The sequence below is a fragment of the Pongo abelii genome, chromosome 9 (genome assembly GCF_028885655.2).
Source record: "Pongo abelii isolate AG06213 chromosome 9, NHGRI_mPonAbe1-v2.0_pri, whole genome shotgun sequence".
In the NCBI taxonomy this organism is placed as follows: Eukaryota; Metazoa; Chordata; class Mammalia; order Primates; family Hominidae; genus Pongo; species Pongo abelii.
In genome coordinates, this window is record NC_071994.2 from 122,235,321 (window position 1) to 122,257,079 (window position 21,759).

A 21,759-nucleotide genomic window follows, 5' to 3' on the forward strand; every position below is an offset into this window, starting at 1 on the left:
GGGGCCGTCGGGTAGAGGCCGAATACCAGTTTCCGAGCGGCAGCGGCAGCGGCAGCGGCAGCGGCAGCGATGGCGATTTTTAGTGTGTATGTGGTGAACAAAGCTGGTGGCTTGATTTACCAGTTGGACAGCTACGCGCCACGGGCTGAGGCTGAGAAAACTTTCAGTTACCCGCTGGATCTGCTGCTTAAGCTACACGATGAGCGTGTGTTGGTTGCTTTCGGCCAACGGGACGGCATCCGAGGTGGGCTAGGCTCGGGCCCGTGGCGGGTGGGGGAGTGGGAGGGCCCCAGTGCTGTAGAAGTGGGCTGGTTGTAGGTGCGGGGTTGGGGGAAAAGGGGTGGTGTTGGGTCCCTTGTCCCCTCGGCGGAATCCCGGGGCTGCAGCTTCGCTGACCGTTAGCTTCACCTCTGCAGTGGGTCATGCAGTGCTGGCCATCAATGGCATGGACGTGAATGGCAGGTACACGGCCGACGGGAAAGAGGTGCTGGAGTATCTGGGTAACCCTGCTAATTACCCGGTGTCCATTCGATTTGGCCGGCCCCGCCTCACTTCTAATGAGAAGCTCATGCTGGCCTCCATGTTCCACTCGTAAGTCCCCCGTCTCCTGAAAGGCAGCGCTTGTAATTTGTCTATCTTTTCTTAAATCGTCGTTCTGGTGTTATGAAAAACGCAACCGATCCAGATCTAGATTTTAGGTAATAATGGCAGTGGTGTCATCTTTTTTTGCTGGGTGGGTTGGGAGGGGCCGCGGAGTTTCGCTGTGTTACCCAGGCTGGAGTGCAGTGGTGTGATCTCGGCTCACTGCAACCTCTGCCTCCCAGGTTCAAGCGATTCTCCTGCCTCAGCCTCCCGAGTAGGGAGGGATTACAGGCGCGTGCCACCACGACCAGCTAATTTTTGTTATTTTTAGTAGAGAGGGGGTTTGCCATGTTGGCCAGGCTGGTCTCAAACTCCTGACCTCAGGTGATCCACCTGCCTCGGCTTCCCAAAGTGCTGGGATTACAGGAGTGAGCCATCGCGCCCGGCCGAGAGGTCATCTTACTTAAAGTCAACTTCTCTTCTCTGAGCCTTAGTTTCTTCATATTTAAAGAAAGCCAATTTAACTAAATGATCTTAAAAAATATTTTTCTGCTCTCAATTGTGGTATCAGATGTGCCGGCCTTTGCTTAAACACAAGCTTAGTAAGCGTGGCACATATTCTTAGAGTATTCATTTTACCCAAAGTTTTAGATGTAAAATGTCTTGTAACAAAGTATGAATGTAAAATATTCACAGAATTCAGATGAACTTAGAAATTTTGACACTACTGCCAGACAGTTCACACTACTTCTTCTGACTGTCCTAGGCCGTAATGTGAACTCCTCAGAAATAGGGACACTTCAGTGGAAGTTTGAGAAGCACTCCTTCCTTAGAGCAACTTTGCCTCCTTTGCATATAGGCTCTTTGCCATCGGCTCCCAGCTGTCTCCTGAACAGGGAAGCTCAGGCATTGAGATGCTGGAGACAGACACATTCAAATTGCACTGCTACCAGACACTGACAGGTATGCATCTCCACGGAGGCCAGAGGAGTGTGATGGAGAAGGTGGGGAAGAGACACTGACAAGTTTGCATCTCCAGGTGGGCCAGAGGAGTGTGGTGGAGAAGGTGGGAGGAGGGCGTTAACCAAAGATACCTTTGGTAAGCAAGAAGAGGGGGTGTGTTTTTCCTGGCACAATTCTCTGTTTTTTTTTTTTTTTTTTTTTTTGAGATGTTTCACTCTTGTTGCCCAGGCTGGAATGCAGTGGCGTGATCCGCCTCCTGGGTTCAAGTGATTCTCCTGCCTCAGGCTCCCAGATAGCTGGGATTACAGCATGTGTCACCACACCCGGCTAATTTTTCTGTTTTTAGTAGAGATGGTCCATATTGGTCATGCTGGTCTCAAACTCCCAACCTCAGGTGATTGCCCGCCTCGGCCTCCCAAAGTGTTGGGATTACAGGCGTGAGCCACCGCACCCGGCCTACAGTTCTTTTTTTTTTTTTTTGAAATGGAGTTTCACTCTGCCACTCAGGCTGGAGTGCAGTGGCATGATCTTGGCTCACTGCAGCCACCACCTCCTGGGTTCAAGCAATTCTTCTGCCTCAGCCTCCCAAGTAGCTGAAACTACAGATGACTGCCACCACACCCAGCTAATTTTTTATGAGGTTTTTTGTTTTGTTTTGTCTTGTTTTGAGACAGAGTCTTGCTCTGTTGCCCAGGCTGGAGTGCAGTGGCGCGATGTTGGCTCACTGCAGCCTCCGCCACCCGGGTTCAAGCAATTCTCCTGCCTCAGCCTCCTGAGTAGCTGGGATTACAGGCATCCGCCACCACACCCAGCTAATTTTTGTATTTTTTAGGAAAGATGGGGTTTCACCATGTTGGCCAAGCTGGTCTCAAACTCCTGACCTCAGGTGATCCACCTGCCTCTGCCTCCCAAAGTGCTGGGATTACAGGCATGAGCCACCGCGCCCGGCCTTCCTGGCACAATTTTACAGACACATCTGTTTGTTTGTTTTGTGAATACAAAACCAATATTTAATCTGAAACTGATTTTGTCCATGCCACCCAGCATGTTCAGCACAGGTTATCTTGTGTTCAGATAAAACTCACCTTAATGCTATTTCCTGTTGCATGTACTTTGGAAGGTGTTAAGTTTGTTTTTCCAAAATGAAATTTGAAAGCCAAATGGATATGACCTTTGGATTGCGAGTGTCATTGCTTCACCCCCTTAATTTATTGAAAACTGCCTGAGTTTGTCCCCTGCCTGGCAGTGTTTCTGCTGAGGGACTCCAAAACTGTTAGTAAGTGGCAGAGCTAGAACTCAAAGCCTGGTCTTAACCAGGTGGGTGACATAATAAAGTTACTTCACTTCTCTGGTCTCATTGGTAGATTCAAAGTCTTGCCTTTCCTGCATTATGTGGTAAAAAGAATAAAATTAAAATAGGCTTATAAAAGTGTTTTTGCAAAATTGAAAGTGCTGTACAAATACAGGATGACACTATTTGCTCCAGTGTCTACCCTTTGGTAACCATTCTTGGTCTCTCTCCAGGGATCAAGTTTGTGGTTCTAGCAGATCCTAGGCAAGCTGGAATAGATTCTCTTCTCCGAAAGATTTATGAGATTTACTCAGACTTTGCCCTCAAGAATCCATTCTACTCCTTAGAGATGCCCATCAGGTAAGTGGCCCCATTTCCCAGATACTGTTTAAAGCCTCCTTGCCCCTGCCTGTGTGCTCTGTCCAAAGTTAGTTGAAGCACAGTAGAGTATTACTTTTTTTGTTTGTTTGTTTTTGAGACGGAGTTTTGCTCTTGTTGCCCAGGCTGGAGTGCAATGGTGCAATCTTGGCTCGCCATAACCTCCGCCTTCCGGGTTTAAGCGATTCTCCTGGCTCAGCCTCCTGAGTAGCTGGGATTACATGCATGTGCCACCACACCTGGCTAATTTCATATTTTTAGTAAAGACAAGGTTTCACCACGTTTGTCAGGCAGGTCTCAAACTCCCGGCCTCAGGTGATCCACCTGCCTTGGCCTCCCACAGTGCTGGGATTACAGGCATGAGCCACTGCGCCCAGCCAAGTATTACTTTTAAGTAAGACAAAAGGACAGGCCGGTGGCTTACGTGTGTAATCTCAGCACTTAGGAAGACGGAGGGGGTAGGATCACTTTACCCAGGAGTTTGAGATCAGCCTGGACAACATAGACCCCATCTTTACGAAAAAGAAAATTAGCCTGGTGCGGTGGTGGACACCTGTAGTGCCAGCTATTAAGGAAGCTCAGGTGGGAAGATTGCTTAAACCTGGAAGGTCAAGGCAGCAGTGAGCCATGCTCGTGCCACTGCATTCCAGCCTGGGCAACAGAACAAGACCGTGTCTCTAAATAAATAAGACAACAAGTCGCTGGGTGCAGTCGCTCATGCCTGTTATCCCAGCACTGTGGGAGGCCGAGGCGGGCAGATCACTTGAGGTCAGCAGTTTAAGACCAGCCTGGTCAACATGGTGAAACCCCATCTCTACTAAAAATACTGAAAATACAAAAATTAGCCAGATGTGGTCATGTGCACCTGTAATCCCAGCTACTCAGGAGGCTGAGGCAAGAGAAGCGCTTCAACCTGGGAGGCAGAGGTTGCAGTGAGCTGAGATTGCACCACTGCATTCCAGCCTGGGTGACTATTCAGAGAAAACAGACTTTCCTTGGGGTTTATGTCATTTTTGTTTGTTTGCTTTGTTTTTGTTTTGTTTTTGAGACAGAGTTACACTCTTACCACCCAGGCTGGAGTACAATGGTGCGATCACGGCTCACTGCAATCTCTGCCTTCCGGGTTCAGGCGATTCTTCTGTCTCAGCCTCCGGAGTAGCTAGGATTACAGCCGCCTGCCACCATGCCTGGCTAATTTTTGTATTTTTAGTAGAGACAGGGTTTCACCATGTTGGCCAGGCTGGTCTCGAACTCCTGACCCTCAGCTGATCTGCCCACCTTGGCCTTCCATGATATATGTTTTCTTCAAGCAGTTTCCCCTGGCTTAAGTGGGGAGAAAGCCTCAGGCCTCACACTTTTTTTCCCCACCCTGGGCCTGGCTTAGGTGTGAGCTCTTTGACCAGAACCTGAAGCTAGCTCTGGAGGTGGCAGAGAAGGCTGGAACTTTTGGACCTGGGTCATAGGCTGAACCTGTGATGGACCCCCAAATTCTGAGAGTTCCTGCAACAGAAATACTGCTGTTTACACTCCCGTGGAAATCCCAGCAGCCTTGTTAGTGCACTCGAAAATGGGAGAATGCTGACCCTGATGACTTGTACCGATTCCTGAGCCTTAACACTGTGCTCTTTCCTTCTGTATATACCATGCTCTTACTTTCCAACCCTGTACAGATTTATTTATGGAGGAGCTAGGTCCATAAATGTTGTAATAAATATTCCTTTGATCTTGGTGTTTGCAATCTGTCTTAATCGATGGTTTTGGGGGAAAGATACAGGAAGTGAGTCAAAAATGGTTAGAGAATTCTGGGAAGATGATTATGTTCTAGTAAAAAACATAACAAATAGGTGTTCATTAAATAAATGAAATAAGATTTTGAAGCATGAGCATTGGATCTAGTCGCAGAATTGCGGCTGATTTCCTGGGGTCCTGGGGTGGTGCAGCGGTGGTGGTGGCTGTTATGATGATGATGATGATCATGATGGAACATATTTCAAGCACTTACAGCCAGGCATTCCTGCTTTAGCTCCCTTGACCTTCACCCTCACTCCAGGGGTACATTCTGTTACAGACAAGAGATCTAGCCGACTTCCTGCCTCAGAGTTCCCAAGCTAGTTACTGACAGTCTGGGTTTGAACCTAGGCTTTCTGACTACACACTCAATAAACCACTGTTACACTTCTTCCGTCCATCAAGTTATTTAATCTGTCCACAACCCAATAGCTTTATCTCTAAAATAATCATTGAACTATTCAATGTTCAGGTGAAGGCAGAGGAGGCATGAGCTTTAAAGGAGTCCATCTACACTTCAGCCTCCCCATTCCAGGGAAATGAAGTCTTTCCATTTTAGGGTGGAAAGAGCAGGTATTGACAGTATTTCCCAAGGAAGCTGCCTCACTTTGAAAAAATGAATCACTGACAGTGTTCAGTATCAAATCTAGTTTTAATCTTCTATAACAAGTCATCTTGTCTTCCCAGCTATATCCAACTGCGCCTAGTGGTGCAGTGAGAATGATGGCCTCCTCTCTTTCCCTGGAGTCTGAGGTATTGGCAACAGCAGTCGACCACTGCTGAGAGGACTTAGGGCCCAGCAGAAGTCAAGGGTCATTAGTGCCCTGCAGCTGCAGGGATAGCCTCACTTCTGGTGGGGATGGGGGCAGGACAGGGCCTAGGAAAAGAAGAAGGGTACAGGAGGCTTCCTGACTGCAGAAGTTTCCTGTTTGTCTGAAGGCAGGAAATAGGAGCTAATGGAGTCTAAGGCCAAAGGTTATCTTTTAAATAGAGCATAGGATCGGGGAGCTGGGACCTCACTAGCCACTGATAACTTCCAGTGCCACCCAGGTGAGGGAAAAGGCGCAGAAATGGAAAGTGAAAGGTTCAGGGCTAGCCAGGCAGGCCCCTCCTTTTCTCCCCCACAGCGTGCAGGGGGAAGGCCACCGTGGGATGGTGCTCCGGAGCCTGGACTCTCTTCACTCAGCCTTCTTGGACACTCGGCCCATCTTGGTGCGGATGTTTCGTAGGAGGAAGAAGGCAGCTGTGCTGGCTGCACAAATCACTTCAGCCACCCAGAATGCTGTGCTCCAACTGTAGTGCTTGGCAATGGTGCTGAAGGGCAGCCCAGCCAGAAAGCCGCCCACTGTCAGGGGGAAGGGGAAGAACCTAAGCCAGTGGTGCTAGCTCCAGCTTCTCACTGGTCTATATGCAAAGCACGGGTGGGGGTGAGGGAGAGACTCTAGAAAGTAACACTTACCATTGGCCATGAGTCCCACAATGGCGTGGGAGGTGCCACACAATTTGGGAGGGGCGCTCTCATTGGCTATGACTCCAAACAGGGCAATGGGGCCATACGAGGAGAAACCAAATACAGCTCCTAATACCAGGATCCAGAGCTGCCAAGGGCAGAGTGGAGTGGCATTCAGAGTCGGAAAGCCGACCTGCCTACCCACCCCTGCCAAAGCAAGAAGGCGGCTTGGTCCCCAGGAACAAACTAGTCATAAAGGGACAGTAAGTAAGTGATTCTTTTCCTCCCACTCCCCAACACAACTGACAATACAGAGCTAGAGTAGTAGATGCCACATTGAGCAAACCCAGGGACCTAGGTGGGCAAGGAAAGGAGGTACAGAAGTCATCCCTCTGAGCTAGAGGCTGTCCTCAGGATTTACACAAACTGGATTGGCTGGGGGTAAGGCGGAAGGGGAGGACAAAGGTGAGACAGACCAGGAGAAAAACCAGAGATATCTTTAAGGCACCTCATGCTCTGTAAAGCCTGTGAGCTCCGCGAGAGGGTGAAGAGCCAGAGTCCAGAAAGCAACATCCTAGAGGAGCACAGGAAAGAAAAGAAAACCAGGCCCAGAGTGGAGGAGGAGAACCCAGACACAGAGGAGTGGTCCAATCAGAACTGAAAAGGGAATCCAAGAGGCAAAGGAAAGATTGGCCCAGGCTGGAGCCAGGAGAGGGAGACAGAGTCAGTGGCCCTTGCCTTCTCTCCCTGTGCCCTGCCGTGAGCCAGGCCTTTCTTAATTACCTTGGGGGAGTCACTGGTCACTGTTACCCGGAAGAGGTACATGGACACTGTCATGCCAGCCATCATGAACAGCAACAGGCCATGGCGAGGGTTCCCATAGTTGGACAGTCCCGCCTATGGATACAGTCCTGGCAATGTCATGCCCTCAGAACAGGGCAGAGAACCCCCACCCCTGGACTCTGACACAGCAGGGCCTCTGCTGACAGGTCTTTGGCAATCCCACCACAGTTCTTGGCCCTGGGCAGCTCTGGGAGGCCCTGGGACCTGCTCATTACATTCTGAGGCCAAACTCCACAACATCCCTTCCTCCCCCATCAGGCAGGACTAGGACACGTGCTGGGGAGGGCACCTAGTCTGTTCCCAGCCCGTTTTCCTGGGGCTGTGGAGAAACCTACAGCTAAGCTAAGAAATATTCTGGCTGTCCTTCACATCAGTTAAAACTCTCCCCAAGAGCCTTACCTCCACAACCGTAGGAAAGCTAAGACCAGCCCGGAATCATTCCCTCTTCACCCGGTCTAAACCAGCAGATGCCAACCTGCCTGTGCCCTGGGACTCCCATCTCTCCAGTGCCTGTCCCAGCCACGCTGTGAAGACTGAAAGGGACCCTTCTCCTTCCTGTCCCTTCTGCCCGCTCACCTTTGCCATGGCCCGGTCTGACAGGTAGCCAGCTGCGATGCTGCCTACAAGGCCCCCAACTTCCAGGGCACTCATGTAGGAGCTACCTGCAGTGGGGAGTTGTGGTGGGAAGAGGGAAGGGAAGGGTGGGAGGGTGTTACACATTGGGGTTGTCCCACAATGGCTTAAACCTGGAGAGGTACAGGGTTCCCATGGGTGACTGGCCATAGCTGCCTGAGTAGTGCCCGGCCTCAAGGAACGAATAAAGAGGATAAAAGGAAGCAAGGCCTGAATTTCCATCCCCTGCATTGGTTCCTGCTCCTTATGCCCACCCTTGTCCCCATGCTCATCTTACCTACAAGGGCTGACTGTCCTTTCTCCTGGATAAGGAAGAACTGGCCCCAGTCAGTACAGCAGGTCTTTACTCCAAACACCACAAGGTAACCAGTGGAGAGCACCCACAGGTAAGGGGACAGCAGCAGCTCCTGTAGGGTGCTCTCCTCCTTCAAGGAGCCTGGAGGTGGGAAGAGGCTGGGCGTCAGGCTGTGCCCTGACTGCTCTCCCCAACCTGAGCCCCCAACATTCATTAACCAGCCACAGGGGCAGAGTCCATCCGCACAGCCAGGATCAGCATGAAAGGTATTCCCTCACCCCACTCCTCTCTCCCCCTCTCCGCTGCAAGGTCAATGAATGAAAGAGAAACAGGACCAGGGAGGACCAAGCCACTTAAGGACCAAGCTCAATGAATGAAAGACAAACAGGACCAAGCCACTAAAGCTCATGATTCTATCTATCCAGGACAGGGAAGTCTGTGCTGTTGTGAGGAAGGGCCAGAAAATAACATGAGTCACAGCACTTGTTGGCTCTGCCACTTGTCCAGTACTTAACTGCCTCTTGGGATGGAGTTTTGTTTACTCCCCATGCAGCCTACATTACCACCTCTTCCCCTACATCCACTGACTAGCACAGGACCAGGCAAATGCCTAGTCTTCAACAAAAACCTGCCTGCTGAATGAGTGCCCCAGTGGTCGGTTTGGATGGGGGCTCACCCTTCTTGCCCTTAGAGGGCATGGGGTCCAGGTTGCGGAGTCCAACATCAGCAGGTTCATTGTGGATGAGCAGGAGACAGAGGAAGGAGACAACCACACACAGTGCCCCAGACAGGGCCAGCGTGCTGCGCCAGCTGTAGCTCTGGGCGAGGATGGTTGCCAGGATAGGGCCCAGCCCTCCAGCCAGGTTCATGCTGGTTGATAGGATGGCCCACCAAGTGCCAAACTGAGATGGCTCAAACCACTGTGGGGCAGAGGGCGACAACATAGGTGTCCAGCCTACTGCCCATGTTGAGGGTGGGGTCAGGTGGGGCAGCCCCAGAAGCTCACATTACAGGGAAGAGGGAGAGGGCGCTTCTGTTTGGCAGGGCAGTTTCCTCCTCTGCCACCTGACCCCACCACTCTCAGCCTCCTAAAATATCTTGACAAGCAATAGGAGCTGGCCAGGAACCGCTCAGGAACCTGCTCTGGGTTCGGTGTGGAGGTGGTGGGTAAGAAGGGGCGCTCCCACATGCTCTTTAGGCATCCTCTATGACAATCCAAACAGGCTCTTTGGAAGCACTCACCTTCCGCAGGACCTTCCCACATGGGGGCCAGCCCAGCCCCTGGGCCAGGCCATTAAGGAACCAGAGGGCAGCAAAGACAGGTACTGTGGAGCTCCAGGAAAAGAATATGTTGACCAGGCCAACCAGGAGCAGCCCAGAAGAGAAGAGCCAGCGAGCACTCATCTGGTCAGACAGCACCCCACTGACAAACTTGCTGATAGCATAAGCTGCCGACTGGCTGCTGGTGATGAGCCCTGCAGGGGAGGGGAGCAGGGAACTTACACTTAGGGGTTAGGGACCAGGGGAGAAACACAGGAGCAATGGAAGAAGGCATGGGGTCAGGTGTGTAGGGGTGCCCAGTGGGGTGAGACAGGTTACTTCCCAGAGGAACAGGAGGAGCCTGCGCTGCAATCTGACACTCATGGGGCCCTACTACTTCAGCCACTTCTCCTGCCTCACCATCAGCACTAGCCCCAGACTGACCCATGATTCTCAGCTACAGTTGTCAGGGAACAAAAAGGGAGCAGGACATGGCAGTTCCCCCTCCCTGGGATTTGCATATGGGATTTCCCACCTCCCCCTGGATGCCAGTCCCGGGCCTCTAGCAGTTCTGTTGCTCCACCACCCAACATGGGGCGAAGGGCTCAGGATTGGAGTCAGGGACCTTGTCCCTCCTGAAGGGTAGCATGCCAGGCCACATGAAGTCGTTGTGCCAACTTTTTAGTTCCCAGTGCTCACAGTGTCAGTAGCCAGCACTCACGCTGAAGCCTCCACATGCACCCACACAGGTGTGAAAACCATGCTCAGAAGCCCCTCAAACACTCTTGGAATAAACAGTGCCTCCAGGGGCATGCACACACCCATCAAATAAGCAGCCCTCCTTAGCCCCACATACACCCATGTCCGTGGATCTCAGAGCTTCTTCATCCGGCATATGCAGACTGGCCCCTGGCCTCTACTGTGCAGACACTCCACCCACACGACATGCCCGTACACAAACACCCAATGTGTCCTGCTGGTTCTGTGTCCCCAGGTCCACTACCCTGCTGTTTCAGGGCTCACCCAAATCATCCTTGTCCAAAGGGATCTCTTCCACCAATGATGGCATGACAAAGGAGAAGGTCTTGCGATTGAAGTAATACAGGCTGTAGCCCCCAAACATGGCTGAGAAGATCACAGTGCGATAATAGCCATAGCCCTGGGCTGCCATGGTAGAAAAGAGCAGGCCCTACCAGCCAAGACGCACAGCCTCTGACCACAGCTCCTGCTTGCCGCTCTCACAGTTTCCAGATCTGCTGAGTTGGGTTTTTTCTGCTCCCTCCTCCACCCTGCCTCCCAAGCTCCCTTTATAGCCACCTTCTGGACAATCATTAAGCCTGGGGAGGCTCCTAGGGGACCCAGTGTCCTGAGGGAGACAAGAAAACAAGAGATTACTGAGCGCCAAACTGTAGGGGGTGGAGGAGGTCCCAGAAGGAGGCATGCCTGTGAGCCAGGCCAGCACCCTGTGTCCCCAGGATTTCTGCCTTTACCTCCTCTATCATGTCTGCTTGCCTGTGAAACCAGTTTTGATTAAAGGTTCAACCTAATTACTTTTGTCTGCATGAGCCCAGGGGAGGTAGGGGTGGGATGAGCAGAGATGCCCTCTCTAGCCCTGCTCTGTCAGTCACAGAACCTTCTCATTCATTCACGGAAGGTTTATTAACTTACTAGTTGACAGGCACTGCACTTGGCACTATTAGTTTCTACACCCACTCATCACCACCCCACCAAAACACAAAGTCAGACATATACCCCGGCTACCCCACTTCTAAGCCTTCTAGAGAGGGCCTCAATCCGTGGAACTCTCAATCCTTAGCACATAATAGATGTAATTGTTTCTTACAGTTGCCCCTTGTAATTCTATGCAAGGGGGACCTCCCCAGTTCAGGTCCCACGGTGTCACACAGAAAGCCCCGCTAAGGGCTGAGGTCCTGATGGGGCCCCACAGAGCTACCTCTGGGTCCCCATTACCCTGCGACGTCAGTCTGGGCTTCCTTCGGGCTAGCTGGGGGCTGCAGGGTCTGGTTTCCAACCTGTGGGACGTTGGCAGGGGCCGCAAGCAGAGGGATTGGGCAGCTCGTGGGCGGGAAGGTGCCCCGGCGGGCTTCGGGCTGCAGGGCACAACCGTCCCGCCCAGGGCCCCGGCAACATGGCCCGGCTTTTCCGCTCAATTGGGAAAGCAACTGGAGCAGAAGGCGTAGGCGCACGCGGAGCGGGCGACCGCACGTATTCTCCCAGAGGCCCCGCGCTTCTGGCACCCAGAGGCTCAGCCTGGTAGGGGAGGGCCAGGCGGCGGGCGGGGGAGGAGGAGAGGCGGCGGGCGGGGGAGAAGAGGCGGTGGACTCGTGGCACCTGCCCAGCCCCGTGGGTCCTCACGCTACCCGGGACACGCGATTGTACGCCTGGGAACCCCGGGGGCCGGGGGTGCAGGAGCTGGAGAGGTGCAGAGACCACAGGACTGGCACGATAGAAAGGGGTCTTGTGCTAGTGGTCAGGGACAGCGCCTCGGTGGCCCCAAGACCCATGAATTGTCTCCGGAACTGCAGGAACAGCTCCGGGTCGTATCGGAAGTTGGGGTTCGCCAACAATGGACCCCCAGGACCTGAGAGCCCCGCCCTCAGGTGACGCCCCTCCCCCGCATACCGCCCGTACCTGAACAGAGGCGGGAGCCCGAATAGGACGGGGCGGGGCCAGCGAAGGCTGCGCATGCGCGGCGGGCGGGGGCGTGGTCTTCGCCTGCTGCTTCGCTTGCCGGCCAGTGGAGTTCCCCGCCCCGCATGCTGGGGACGTCGACTTACTCCTTCCCGCAGGTCACGCTGCTCCTTGGACGAACGAACATAGCGCCCCTTAGGGGCTGGGCACGGCATGTCCAATTCTTCTGTGGTTGCATTAAATAAACCAGTTTTTAGTGAGTGCCCTCCTCTACAAAGCACACCGAACACTAAGGTGATAATCATTGTTCCCAAGTTGCTCACAGTCTGGGAAAGGTGTTGTAAGAGAACATAGTATTTTCTTTTTTCTTTTTCCTTTTTTTTTTGAGACAGTCTCGCTCTGTCGCCCAGGCTGGAGTGCAGTGGCGGGATCTCGGCTTACTGCAAGCTCCGCCTCCCGAGTTCACACCATTCTCCTGCCTCAGCCTCCCGAGTAGCCGGGACTGCAGGCGCCCGCCACCACGCCCGGATAATTTTTTATATTTTTAGTAGAGACGGGGTTTCACCGTGTTTGCCAGGATGGTCTCGATCTCCTGACCTCGTGATCCGCTCGCCTCGGCCTCCCAAAGTGCTGGGATTACAGGCGTGAGCCACCGCGCCCAGCCCACAATTTGGAATTTTAAGTTGTGGTTCGATTGTTGGGGACAGAGACGGGGCCCGGGGTAAATATCAAATTCTGGTCCGAGACCCACGGCCTTCTAACTGTATGGCCTTGGTTAATCTCTGTGAGCTCCCGTTTCCTACCAGCCTGGTAGGTCATTGTGAAGACTCAACAGATGATTTAGATAAGAGCTCAGAAATTCCATAAGAGTTCTCAACAACAATGGTTTTCACTGATCCCAGGTAAGAGTTGTGAGGAGTAACAGTAGTGATGCTATTTTACAACAATGATGACTGTGTTCTCAGAAACAGAGCAAATGTTAACCCTGCCCATAGCTTCAACAGAAGGTAACATAGCCTAACAAAGTCCCCAACAGTCCCAATCAGCCAGCACTTCCCGACCCCTCCCCAATAGAAACGTTATTATAAAAGCGTCAGTTTGTAAGCGATCAGGGTCTCAGCCAGACTCCTGACTGGAACTCCTTGCAGGCTTATTCCTGTGAATAAACCTGTTTGGCCGTTGAGTTGCCTCCTGGCTCTCGCTCTTCCCTTATATCTTCCTAACAAGAGTGGCTGAAGGAATTGTAAGTGTTCCAAAATTGAGAGCAAAGATCTTTTACTCTAGAGAAGGTGGTCAGGGAAGGGAGGAGGAGGAGATGAGATAAAATAGGATGACAGGCCGGACGTGATGGCTCATGCTTGTAATTCCAGCACTTTGGGAAGCCAAGGCGGGCAAATCACTTGAAGTCAGGAGTTCGAGACCAGCCTGGCCAACATGGTGAAACCCTGTCTCTACTAAAAATACCAAAATTAGCCAGGCTTGGTGGCGCATGCCTGTAATCGGTTGCAGTGAGCCGAGATCGTGCCGCTGCACTCCAGCCTGGGTGGCAGAGCGAGACCCTGTCTCAAAAAGAAAAAAAAAAATAGGATGACAATGTCACTGAACTTCGTTAATTCAAAACTGGGGAGGAGCCTAGTTTGTACCAGGCACTGGGCTTTCAGCCAGGTAGATCAGAGGACCAGGAAACAGTTCCTCCGAAACCAAACCAGAGCAGATTCTTACTTTACCCAATAGAGGAGTAGGGAGCCATCAGGTTTTTCTCCCCTTTTATTTTTAAGATTTAACATACACATAATAAAATATAAAAAGTGCATGAATCTTACATGTACAACTCAATGATTTTTTACACATGTTAATACCCCTGTAACCACCACCTAAATTAACAGCCCTATCGTTTTGTTTTGGAAATGGAGTGATCTCAACTCACTGCAACCTCCTTCTCCGGGGTTCAAGTGATTCTCCTGCCTCAGCCTCCCGAGTATGGGATTACAGGCATGCCCCACCATGCCCGGCTAATTTTGTAATTTTAGTAGGGATAGGGTTTCTCCATGTTGGTCAGGCTGGTCTCGAACTCCTGACTTCAGGTCATCTGCCCCGCCTTGGCCTCCCAAAGTGCTGGGATTACAGGCATGAACAACTGCACCCAGCCAACCCGGTTAATTTTTCTATTTTTCGTAGAGACAAGAGTTTCGCCATATTGGCCGGGCTGGCCTCGAAATCCTGAGCTCAAGGGATCCGCCCGCCTTGGTCTCCCAATGTCCTGGAATTATAGGCATGAGCCACTGTGCCCAGTCGATGGTGTTTGTTTATTTGTTTGTTTGTTTGTTTTTGAGACAGAGTCTTGCTCTGTCAGCCAGGCTGAAGTGCAGTGGCACGATCTCGGCTCACTGCAACCTCTGCCTCCCGGGCTCAAGCCATTCTCCTGCCTGAGCCTCCTGAGTAACTGGGATTACAAGCATGTGCCACCACGCCCAGCTAATTTTTGTATTTTTAGTAGAGACAGGGTTTCACCCTATTGGCCAGGCTGGTCTCGAACTCCTGACCTCAGGTAATCCACCCACCTCAGCCTCTCAAAGTGCTAGGATTACAGGCGTGAGCCACCGTGCCCGGTCTGTTTTTTTTTGTTTTTTTGTTTGTTTGTTTGTTTGTTTGAGACAGGCTTGCTCTGTTGCCCAGGCTGGAGTTCAATGGTATCTTAGCTCACTCTAACCTCAAACTCCTGAGCATTGAGCGATCCTCCCAAATAGCTAAGACTACAGGACCAGGCCACCTGGGTTCAAGCAATTCTTCTGCCTCAGCTTCCTGAGTAGTTGGGATTATAGGTGCCCACAAACACGCCTGTTTTTGTGGGACCCAAATGCTAGTTTGCTCACTGTATTTCCAAAGAATGTTAAGAAATGAGAAGATAGGCGGGGCATGGTGGCTTACTCCCGTAATCCCACCACTTTGGGAGGCTGAGGCACGGATCATGAGGTCAGGAGTTCGAGACCAGCCTGACCAACACGGTGAAACCCTGTCTCTACTAAAAATACAAAAATTAGCTGGGTGTGGTGGCGTGCACCTGTAATCCCAGCTAATCAGGAGGCTGAGACAGGAGAATCACTTGAACCAGGGAGGCAGAGGTTGCAGTGAGCTGAGATCATGCCACTGCACTTGAGCCTGGGTGACAGAGCAAGACTCCATCTCAAAATTTAAAATAAATAAATAAATAAATTTTTTTTTTGATTAACCAGGCGTGGTGGCTCATGCTGATAGTCCCTGCTACTCAGGAGGCTGAGGTGGGAGGATTGCTTAAGCCTGGGTGGTCAAGGTTCCACTGAGCAGTGATTGTGCTACTGCACTCCTGCCTGGGCAACTGAGTGAGACCTTGTCTCCAAAAAAGTAAAAAAAAAAAAAAAAAAAAAAAAAAAAAAAAAAAAAAAAAAGGAAGACATCCCAAATCAATAGAGTGGAGTGGATTAACTAATAAATAAGGCCAGGCACAGTGGCTCATGCCTGTAATTGAAACACTTTGGAAGGCCAAGGCAGGAGAATTGCTTGAGCCCAAAAGGTTGAGGCTGTAATGAGCTGTGATCACGCCACTGCACTCCCTCCTGGGTGACAGTGAGACCCTGCCTCAAAATAAATAAATAATAAATAAATAAATAAATTGTTCTAGGTATTTAGAAAAAATCAACTTAGATCTCTATTGCACACTCCACACAAAATAAATCCCAGATAGATTTAAAAATGCCATTTAAGGCCTGGCACAGTGGTTCACACCTGTAATTCCAGCACTTTGGGAGGCCGAGGAGGGCAGATCACCTGAGGTCAGGAGTTCAAGAACAGCCTGACCAACATGGTAAAACTCTGTCTCTACTAAAATTACAAAAATTAGTTGAGCGTGATGGCACATGCCTGTAGTCTTAGCTACTCAGGAGGCTGAGGCAGGGGAATCGCTCAAACTCAGGAGGCGGAGGTTGCAGTGAGCCGAGATTGCACCACTGCACTCCAGCCTGGGCGACAGAGACTCCGTCTCAGAAAAATTAATAAATAAAAAAAGAGGCCGGGCGCAGTGGCTCACGCCTGTAATCCCAGCACTTTGGGAGGCCGAGGTGGGCAGATCACCTGACGTCAGGAGTTTGAGACCAGCCCAGCCAACACTGTGAAACTTCATTTCTACTAAAAATACAAAAATTAGCCAGGCGTGGTGGCAGGTGCCTGTAATCCCAGCTACTTGGGGGCTGAGGCAGGAGAATCGCTTGGACCCGGGAGGCGGATGTTGCAGTAAGCCGAGATCACAGCATTGCACTCCAGCCTGGGGGACAAGAGGGAGACTTCATCTCAAAAAAAAAAAAAAAAAGAAAGAAAGAAAAGAAAAGAAAAAAGAAAATGTCATTTAAGAAAATAAAACTGCTGGGCGTGGTGACTCACGCCTGTAATCCCAGCACTTTGGGAGGCTGAGGCAGGTGGATCACGAGGTCAGGAGATCGAGACCAACCTGGCTAACATGGTGAAACCCCGTCTCTACTAAAAATACTAAAAATAAAAAATTAGCCAGGCTTGGTGGCAGGCACCTGTAGTCCCAGCTACTCAGGAGGCTGAGGCAGAAGAATGGCGTGAACCTGGGAGGTGGGGCTTACAGTGAGCCAAGATCGCGCCACTGCACTGAAGCCTGGGTGACAGAGTGAGACTCCGTCTCAAAAAAAAAAAAAAAAAAAAAAAAAGAAAGAAAATTAGGCCGGGCGCGGAGGCTCACACCTGTAATCCCAGCACTTTGGGAGGCCGAAGTGGGCGGATCATGAGGTCAGAAGATCGAGACCATCCTGGCTAACAGAGTGAAACCCCGTCTCTACTAAAAATACAAAATTAGCCAGGTGTGCTGGTGCATGCCTGTAATCCCAGCTACTCGGGAGGCTGAGGTAGGAGAATTGCTTGAACCTGGGAGGCGGAGGTTGCGGTGAGCCAAGATCGCGCCATTGCACTCCAGCCTGGGCAACAAGAGCGAAACTCCGTCTCAAAAAAAAAAAAAAAGAAAATTAGAGATGGTATCAACATGGGAGAGGTAACTTGATAAATTAATACTGAGGAATTTACTTGGTAAAGGGGGATAATATCAATTTTGAAAGCTTAAGGAATTGACAGAAAAATAAACATAAGGATAGGTCTTAATAATTCAAGAGTAACCACCAGAATAATCCCAGCTGCATGCTTGGCTAATTTTTTATTTTTATTTTTTGTAGAGATGGGGGTCTCACTATTGTTGCCCAGACAGGTCTCGAGCTCTTGGGCTCAAGTAATCCTCTCGCCTCAGCCTCCCATAGTGCTGGGATTACAGGCGTGAGCCACCACACCCAGCCATGTGAGAGTTTTAATTCCTCTACAGCCTCATCAACACTAGTTTTCTTTTTTTTTCTTTTTATTTATTTATTTATTTATTTATTTATTTATTTAGAGACAGAGTCTCGCTCTGTTGCCAGGCTGGAGTGCAGTGGCGAGATCTTAGCTCACTGCAACCTCCTCCTCCCGGGTTCAACTGATTCTTCTGCCTCAGCCTCCCATGTAGCTGGGATTACAGGCGTGTGCCACCACACCCGGCTAATTTTTGTATTTTTAGTAGCGATGCAGTTTCACCATATTGGTCAGGCTGGTCTTGAACTCCTGACCTCAGGTAATCCGCCCGCCTCGGCCTCCCAAAGTGTTGGGATTACAGGTGTGAGCCACTGCGCCCAGCCAATTTGTGTATTTTTAGTAGAGACGGGGTTTCGCCATGTTGGCCAGGCTGGTCTCAAACTCCTAGCCTCAAGTGATCCACCCACTTTGGCCTCCCAAAGTGTTAGGATTACAGATGTGAACCACTGCCCCCGGCCTACAGAGAGCAGTTTTATTAATCAAATGCTAACAGCTGAGATATGGCCAGACTCATGCCTTTAAAAGACTGTTCCAGCTTTTTGGCCTCAGTGAAGAGATTTTATAAGAAAAACTTGGTATGGGAAACATATGGGAGTGGTACAGGATGGTATCTGTGTGTCTTGTTCCGATAGCTCTTTTGAGTAATTTCTTGTCTGGAAGCCCAGTCGGCATCATCTTGACTTCTACCTGGTGGTTTTGGATTAATTGTTCATGACTCCCCCTAAACAGGAGGATTCGGTAGCTAAAGGGGTGGGTTGCTCCTCCACACCTGTGGGTGTTCCTCGTTAGGTGGAACGAGAGACTTGGAAAAGAAAGAGACACAGACAAAGTATAGAGAAAGAAATTGGGGGACCAGGGGACCGGCGCTCAGCATACGGAGGATCATGCCAGCCTCTGAGTTCCCTTAGTATTTATGGATCATTATTGGGTGTTTCTCGGAGAGGGGGATGTGGCAGGATCATAGGATAATAGTGGAGAGAAGGTCAGCAGATAAACACGTGAACAAAGGTCTCTGCATCATAGACAAGGTAAAGAATTAAGTGCTGTGCTTTAGATATGTATACACATAAACATCTCAATGCCTTAAAGAGTAGTATTGCTGCCCACATGTCCCACCTCCAGCCCTAAGGCGGTTTTCCCCTATCTCAGTAGATGGAATTTACAATCGGGTTTTACACCAAGACATTCCATTGCTCAGGGACGAGCAGGAGACAGATGCCTTCCTCTTGTCTCAACTGCAATGAGGCGTTCCTTCCTCTTTTACTAATCCTCCTCAGCACAGACCCTTTATGGGTGTCAGGCTGGGGGACGGTCAGGACTTTCCCTTCCCACGAGGCCATATCTCAGGCTATCACATGGGGAGAAACCTTGGACAGTACCTGGCTTTCCTAGGCAAGGGTCCCTGTGGCCTTCCGCAGTGTTTTGTGTCCCTGGGTACTTGAGATTCCTTCAAGCATTTGTTTAGCAAAGCACATCTTGCACAGCCCTTAATCCATTTAACCCTGAGTTGACACAGCACATGTCTCAGGGAGCACAGGGTTGGGGGTGGGGTTACAGATTAAAATGGAGTCTCTTATGTCTACTTTCTATACAGACACATTAACAATCTGATCTCTCTTTTCCCCACAGGTAGCTGGGTCTTTATTCCTGGCTTGTTTCAAAATTAGCCCCTGGCTGAACAGGATGGCTCATGCTTGTAATCCCAACACTGGGAGGCAGAGGCAGGAGGATTTTTTTTTTTTTTTTTTTGAGATGGAGTCTTGCTCTGTCACCCAGGCTGGAGTGCAGTGACGTGATCCCCGCTCGCTGCAAGCTCCGCCTCCCGAGTTCACGCCATTCTCCTGCCTCAGCCTCCCAAGTAGCTGGGACTACAGGCGCCCGCCACCATGCCCGGCTAATTTTTTTGTATTTTTAGTAGAGATGGGGTTTCACCATGTTAGACAGGATGGTCTCAATCTCCTGACCTGGTGATCCGCCCGCCTCGGCCTCCCAAAGTGCTAGGATTTCAGGCATGAGCCACTGCGCCCAGCCCCACTACGCCCAGCTATTTTTTGTATTTTTAGTGGAAATGGGGTTTTGCCATGTTGGCCAGGCTGGTCTCAACCTGAGGTCTCCTGACTGGGATTACAGGCGTGAGCAACTGGGCCTGGCTATTTGTTTTTTTTTGAGAGAAGTCTTGCTCTTATCCCCCAGGTTTGAGTGCAATGGCTCGATCTCCACTCACTGCAACCTCTGCCTCCCAGGTTCAAATGATTCTTCTGCCTCTGCTTCCCAAATAGCTGGGATTAAATCGCCTGCCACCAAGCCCGGCTAATTTTTGTATTTTTAGTAGAGACTGGGTTTCACCATGTTGGCCAGACTGGTCTCGAACTCCTGACTTCAGGTGATCCGCCCGCCTCGGCCTCCCAAAGTGCTGGGATTACAGGTGTGAGCCACTGCGCCCAGCCGGGCCTGGCTATTTTTTGTTTTTATTTTTGAGGCAGAGTCTCGCTCTGTTGCCCAGGCTGGAGTGCAGTGGCATGACCTCAGCTCACTGCAACTTCTGCCTCCCGGGTTCAAGTAATTCTCAAGCCTCAGCTTCCTGAGTAGCTGGGACTACGGGCATACACCACCACACCCGGCTAATTTTTTGTATTTTAGTAGACATGGTGTTTTGCCATGTTGCCCAGGGTAGTCTCAAACTCCTGAGCTCAGGCAATCCACTCACCTCAGCTTCCCAAAGTGCTAGGATTACAGATGTGAGCCACCATCCCTGGCCAAAATAAATATTTTAAAAATATTTGGTAGAATTCACCAGTGAAGCCATCTGGTCCAGATTTTTTTTTTTTTTTTTGAGATGGAGTCTTGCTCTGTTGCCAGGTTGGAGTGCAGTGGCCCAGTCTTGGCGCACTGCAAACTCTGTCTCCTGGGTTGAAGTGATTCTCCTGCCTCGGCCTCCTGAGTAGCTGGGATTACAGGCGCCCGCCACTACGGCAAGCTAATTTTTGTATTTTTAGTAGAGACAGGGTTTCACTGTGTTAGCCAGGCTGGTCTCGAACTTCTGACCTTGTGATCTTCCTGCCTCAGCCTCCCAAGGTGCTGGGATTACAAGCACGAGCCACCGTGCCTGCCCCCCACCCCCGTTTTTTTTTTTTTGAGACAGAGTTTCGCTCTTGTCGCCCAGGGTGGTCTCAAACTGTTGACTTCAGGTGATCCGCCTGCCTCGGCCTCCCAAAGTGTTGGGATTACAGGCGTAAGCCAAGGTGCGCTGGGCCTTTTTTTTATTTTTATTTTTTAGAGTCAGGGTCTCTCCCTCCCAGGCTGCAGTGCAGTGGTGCGATCATAGTTTACTGCAGCTTTGAACTCCTAGTCTCAAGTGATCCTCTTGCCTCTGCCTCCTGAGTAGCTAGGACTACTATTTTTTATAGAGATGAGGTCTAGCTATGTTGTCTCAAACTCCTGGCCTCAAGCGATCCTCCCACTCCTGCCTCCCCAAACGCTGGTATTACAGCCATGAGTCACTGCACTTAGCCCCGCCTTTTTTTTTAGAGCACTTTTAGGTTCACAGCAAAATTGAGGGGAAAATACAGAATTCCCATATATTCCCTTCCTCCATACACTCACAGCTTCCCCCATAACAAACATTTCACACCAGAGGTCTACAGGTGTTACATCTGAGGAACCTACATTGACACATCATATTTGCCCAAAGTCTACACTTTTCAGTTGCCTTGGTGTTGCACATTCTCTAAGTTTTGACAAATGTATATGTACCCACCATTATGGTGTCATACAGAACTTTGGGTGATTGTAACAAATATACCACTCTGGGGGAGATCGAGGATGTGGGGACAGGAGGTATATGGCAACTCTGTACTTCCTGCTCAATTCTGCTGTGAATCTGAAACTGTCTAAAAGTCATCAAAAAAAAAAAAACTCCCAAAACTTCCACATTCAAAACTTATCTGACTTGTTCAACTTTTAGAGAAAAAAGACAACCCTTCGTGGTTATTGTTATTTTTTTTTGTGATGGAGTCTTGCTGTCGCCCAGGCTGGAGTGCAGTGGCACGATCTCAGCTCACTGCAACCTCATCCTCCCGGGTTCAATTGATTTTCCTGTCTCAGCCTCCTGAGTAGCTGAGACTACAGGCGGGTGCCACCACGCCCGGCTGATTTTTTGTATTTTTAGTAGAGACAGAGTTTCACTGTTAGCCAGGATGGTCTCGATCTCCTGACCTCGTGATCTACTACACC

The 21,759-nt window shown here is 50.5% G+C and overlaps 2 protein-coding genes across 9 annotated transcripts; one reads left to right on the forward strand and one right to left on the reverse strand.

Annotated features, from left to right (window-relative positions):
- Nucleotides 1-9: 9 nt before the first annotated feature.
- Nucleotides 10-4,952, forward strand: TRAPPC4 (trafficking protein particle complex subunit 4). Of its 3 annotated transcripts, none has more exon segments than NM_001132446.1 (5): nt 10-244; nt 417-591; nt 1,442-1,545; nt 3,070-3,196; nt 4,599-4,952. In NM_001132446.1, coding segments are annotated over 5 exon segments (660 nt in total). In that variant the 5' UTR covers nt 10-69; the 3' UTR covers nt 4,678-4,952.
- A 683-nt stretch (nt 4,953-5,635) lies between these two features.
- SLC37A4 (solute carrier family 37 member 4) lies at nt 5,636-12,200 on the reverse strand. Of its 6 annotated transcripts, XM_054523541.1 has the most exons (10): nt 11,327-12,137; nt 10,507-10,849; nt 9,466-9,698; nt 8,900-9,143; nt 8,206-8,364; nt 7,872-7,957; nt 7,236-7,349; nt 6,961-7,026; nt 6,462-6,600; nt 5,636-6,347 (listed from the first exon to the last, which is right to left on the reverse strand). In XM_054523541.1, exons 2-10 carry the CDS (start codon nt 10,652-10,654, stop codon nt 6,181-6,183), a joined length of 1,356 nt encoding a protein of 451 aa, XP_054379516.1. In that variant the 5' UTR covers nt 10,655-10,849; nt 11,327-12,137; the 3' UTR covers nt 5,636-6,180.
- Between the last annotated feature and the right edge of the window lie 9,559 nt (nt 12,201-21,759).

What these genes read in the sequence shown, in the direction of transcription:
- TRAPPC4 (XM_054523756.2), top strand. Translation starts at nt 70, where the DNA reads ATGGCGATTTTTAGTGTGTATGTGGTGAACAAAGCTGGTGGCTTGATT. An exon ending in CCAACGGGACGGCATCCGAG is followed by an intron (nt 245 to 416) that starts GTGGGCTAGGCT and finishes TCACCTCTGCAG; the next exon opens with TGGGTCATGCAGTGCTGGCC. An exon ending in TCCTTAGAGATGCCCATCAG is followed by an intron (nt 3,197 to 4,266) that starts GTAAGTGGCCCC and finishes TTTTTGAGACAG; the next exon opens with AGTTACACTCTTACCACCCA.
- SLC37A4 (XM_063727830.1), bottom strand. Translation starts at nt 10,654, where the DNA reads ATGGCAGCCCAGGGCTATGGCTATTATCGCACTGTGATCTTCTCAGCC. An exon ending in TTTGGACAAGGATGATTTGG is followed by an intron (nt 9,699 to 10,506) that starts GTGAGCCCTGAA and finishes CCTCCCCTGCAG; the next exon opens with GGCTCATCACCAGCAGCCAG. An exon ending in GCCCTCTAAGGGCAAGAAGG is followed by an intron (nt 8,365 to 8,899) that starts GTGAGCCCCCAT and finishes TCCCACCTCCAG; the next exon opens with GCTCCTTGAAGGAGGAGAGC.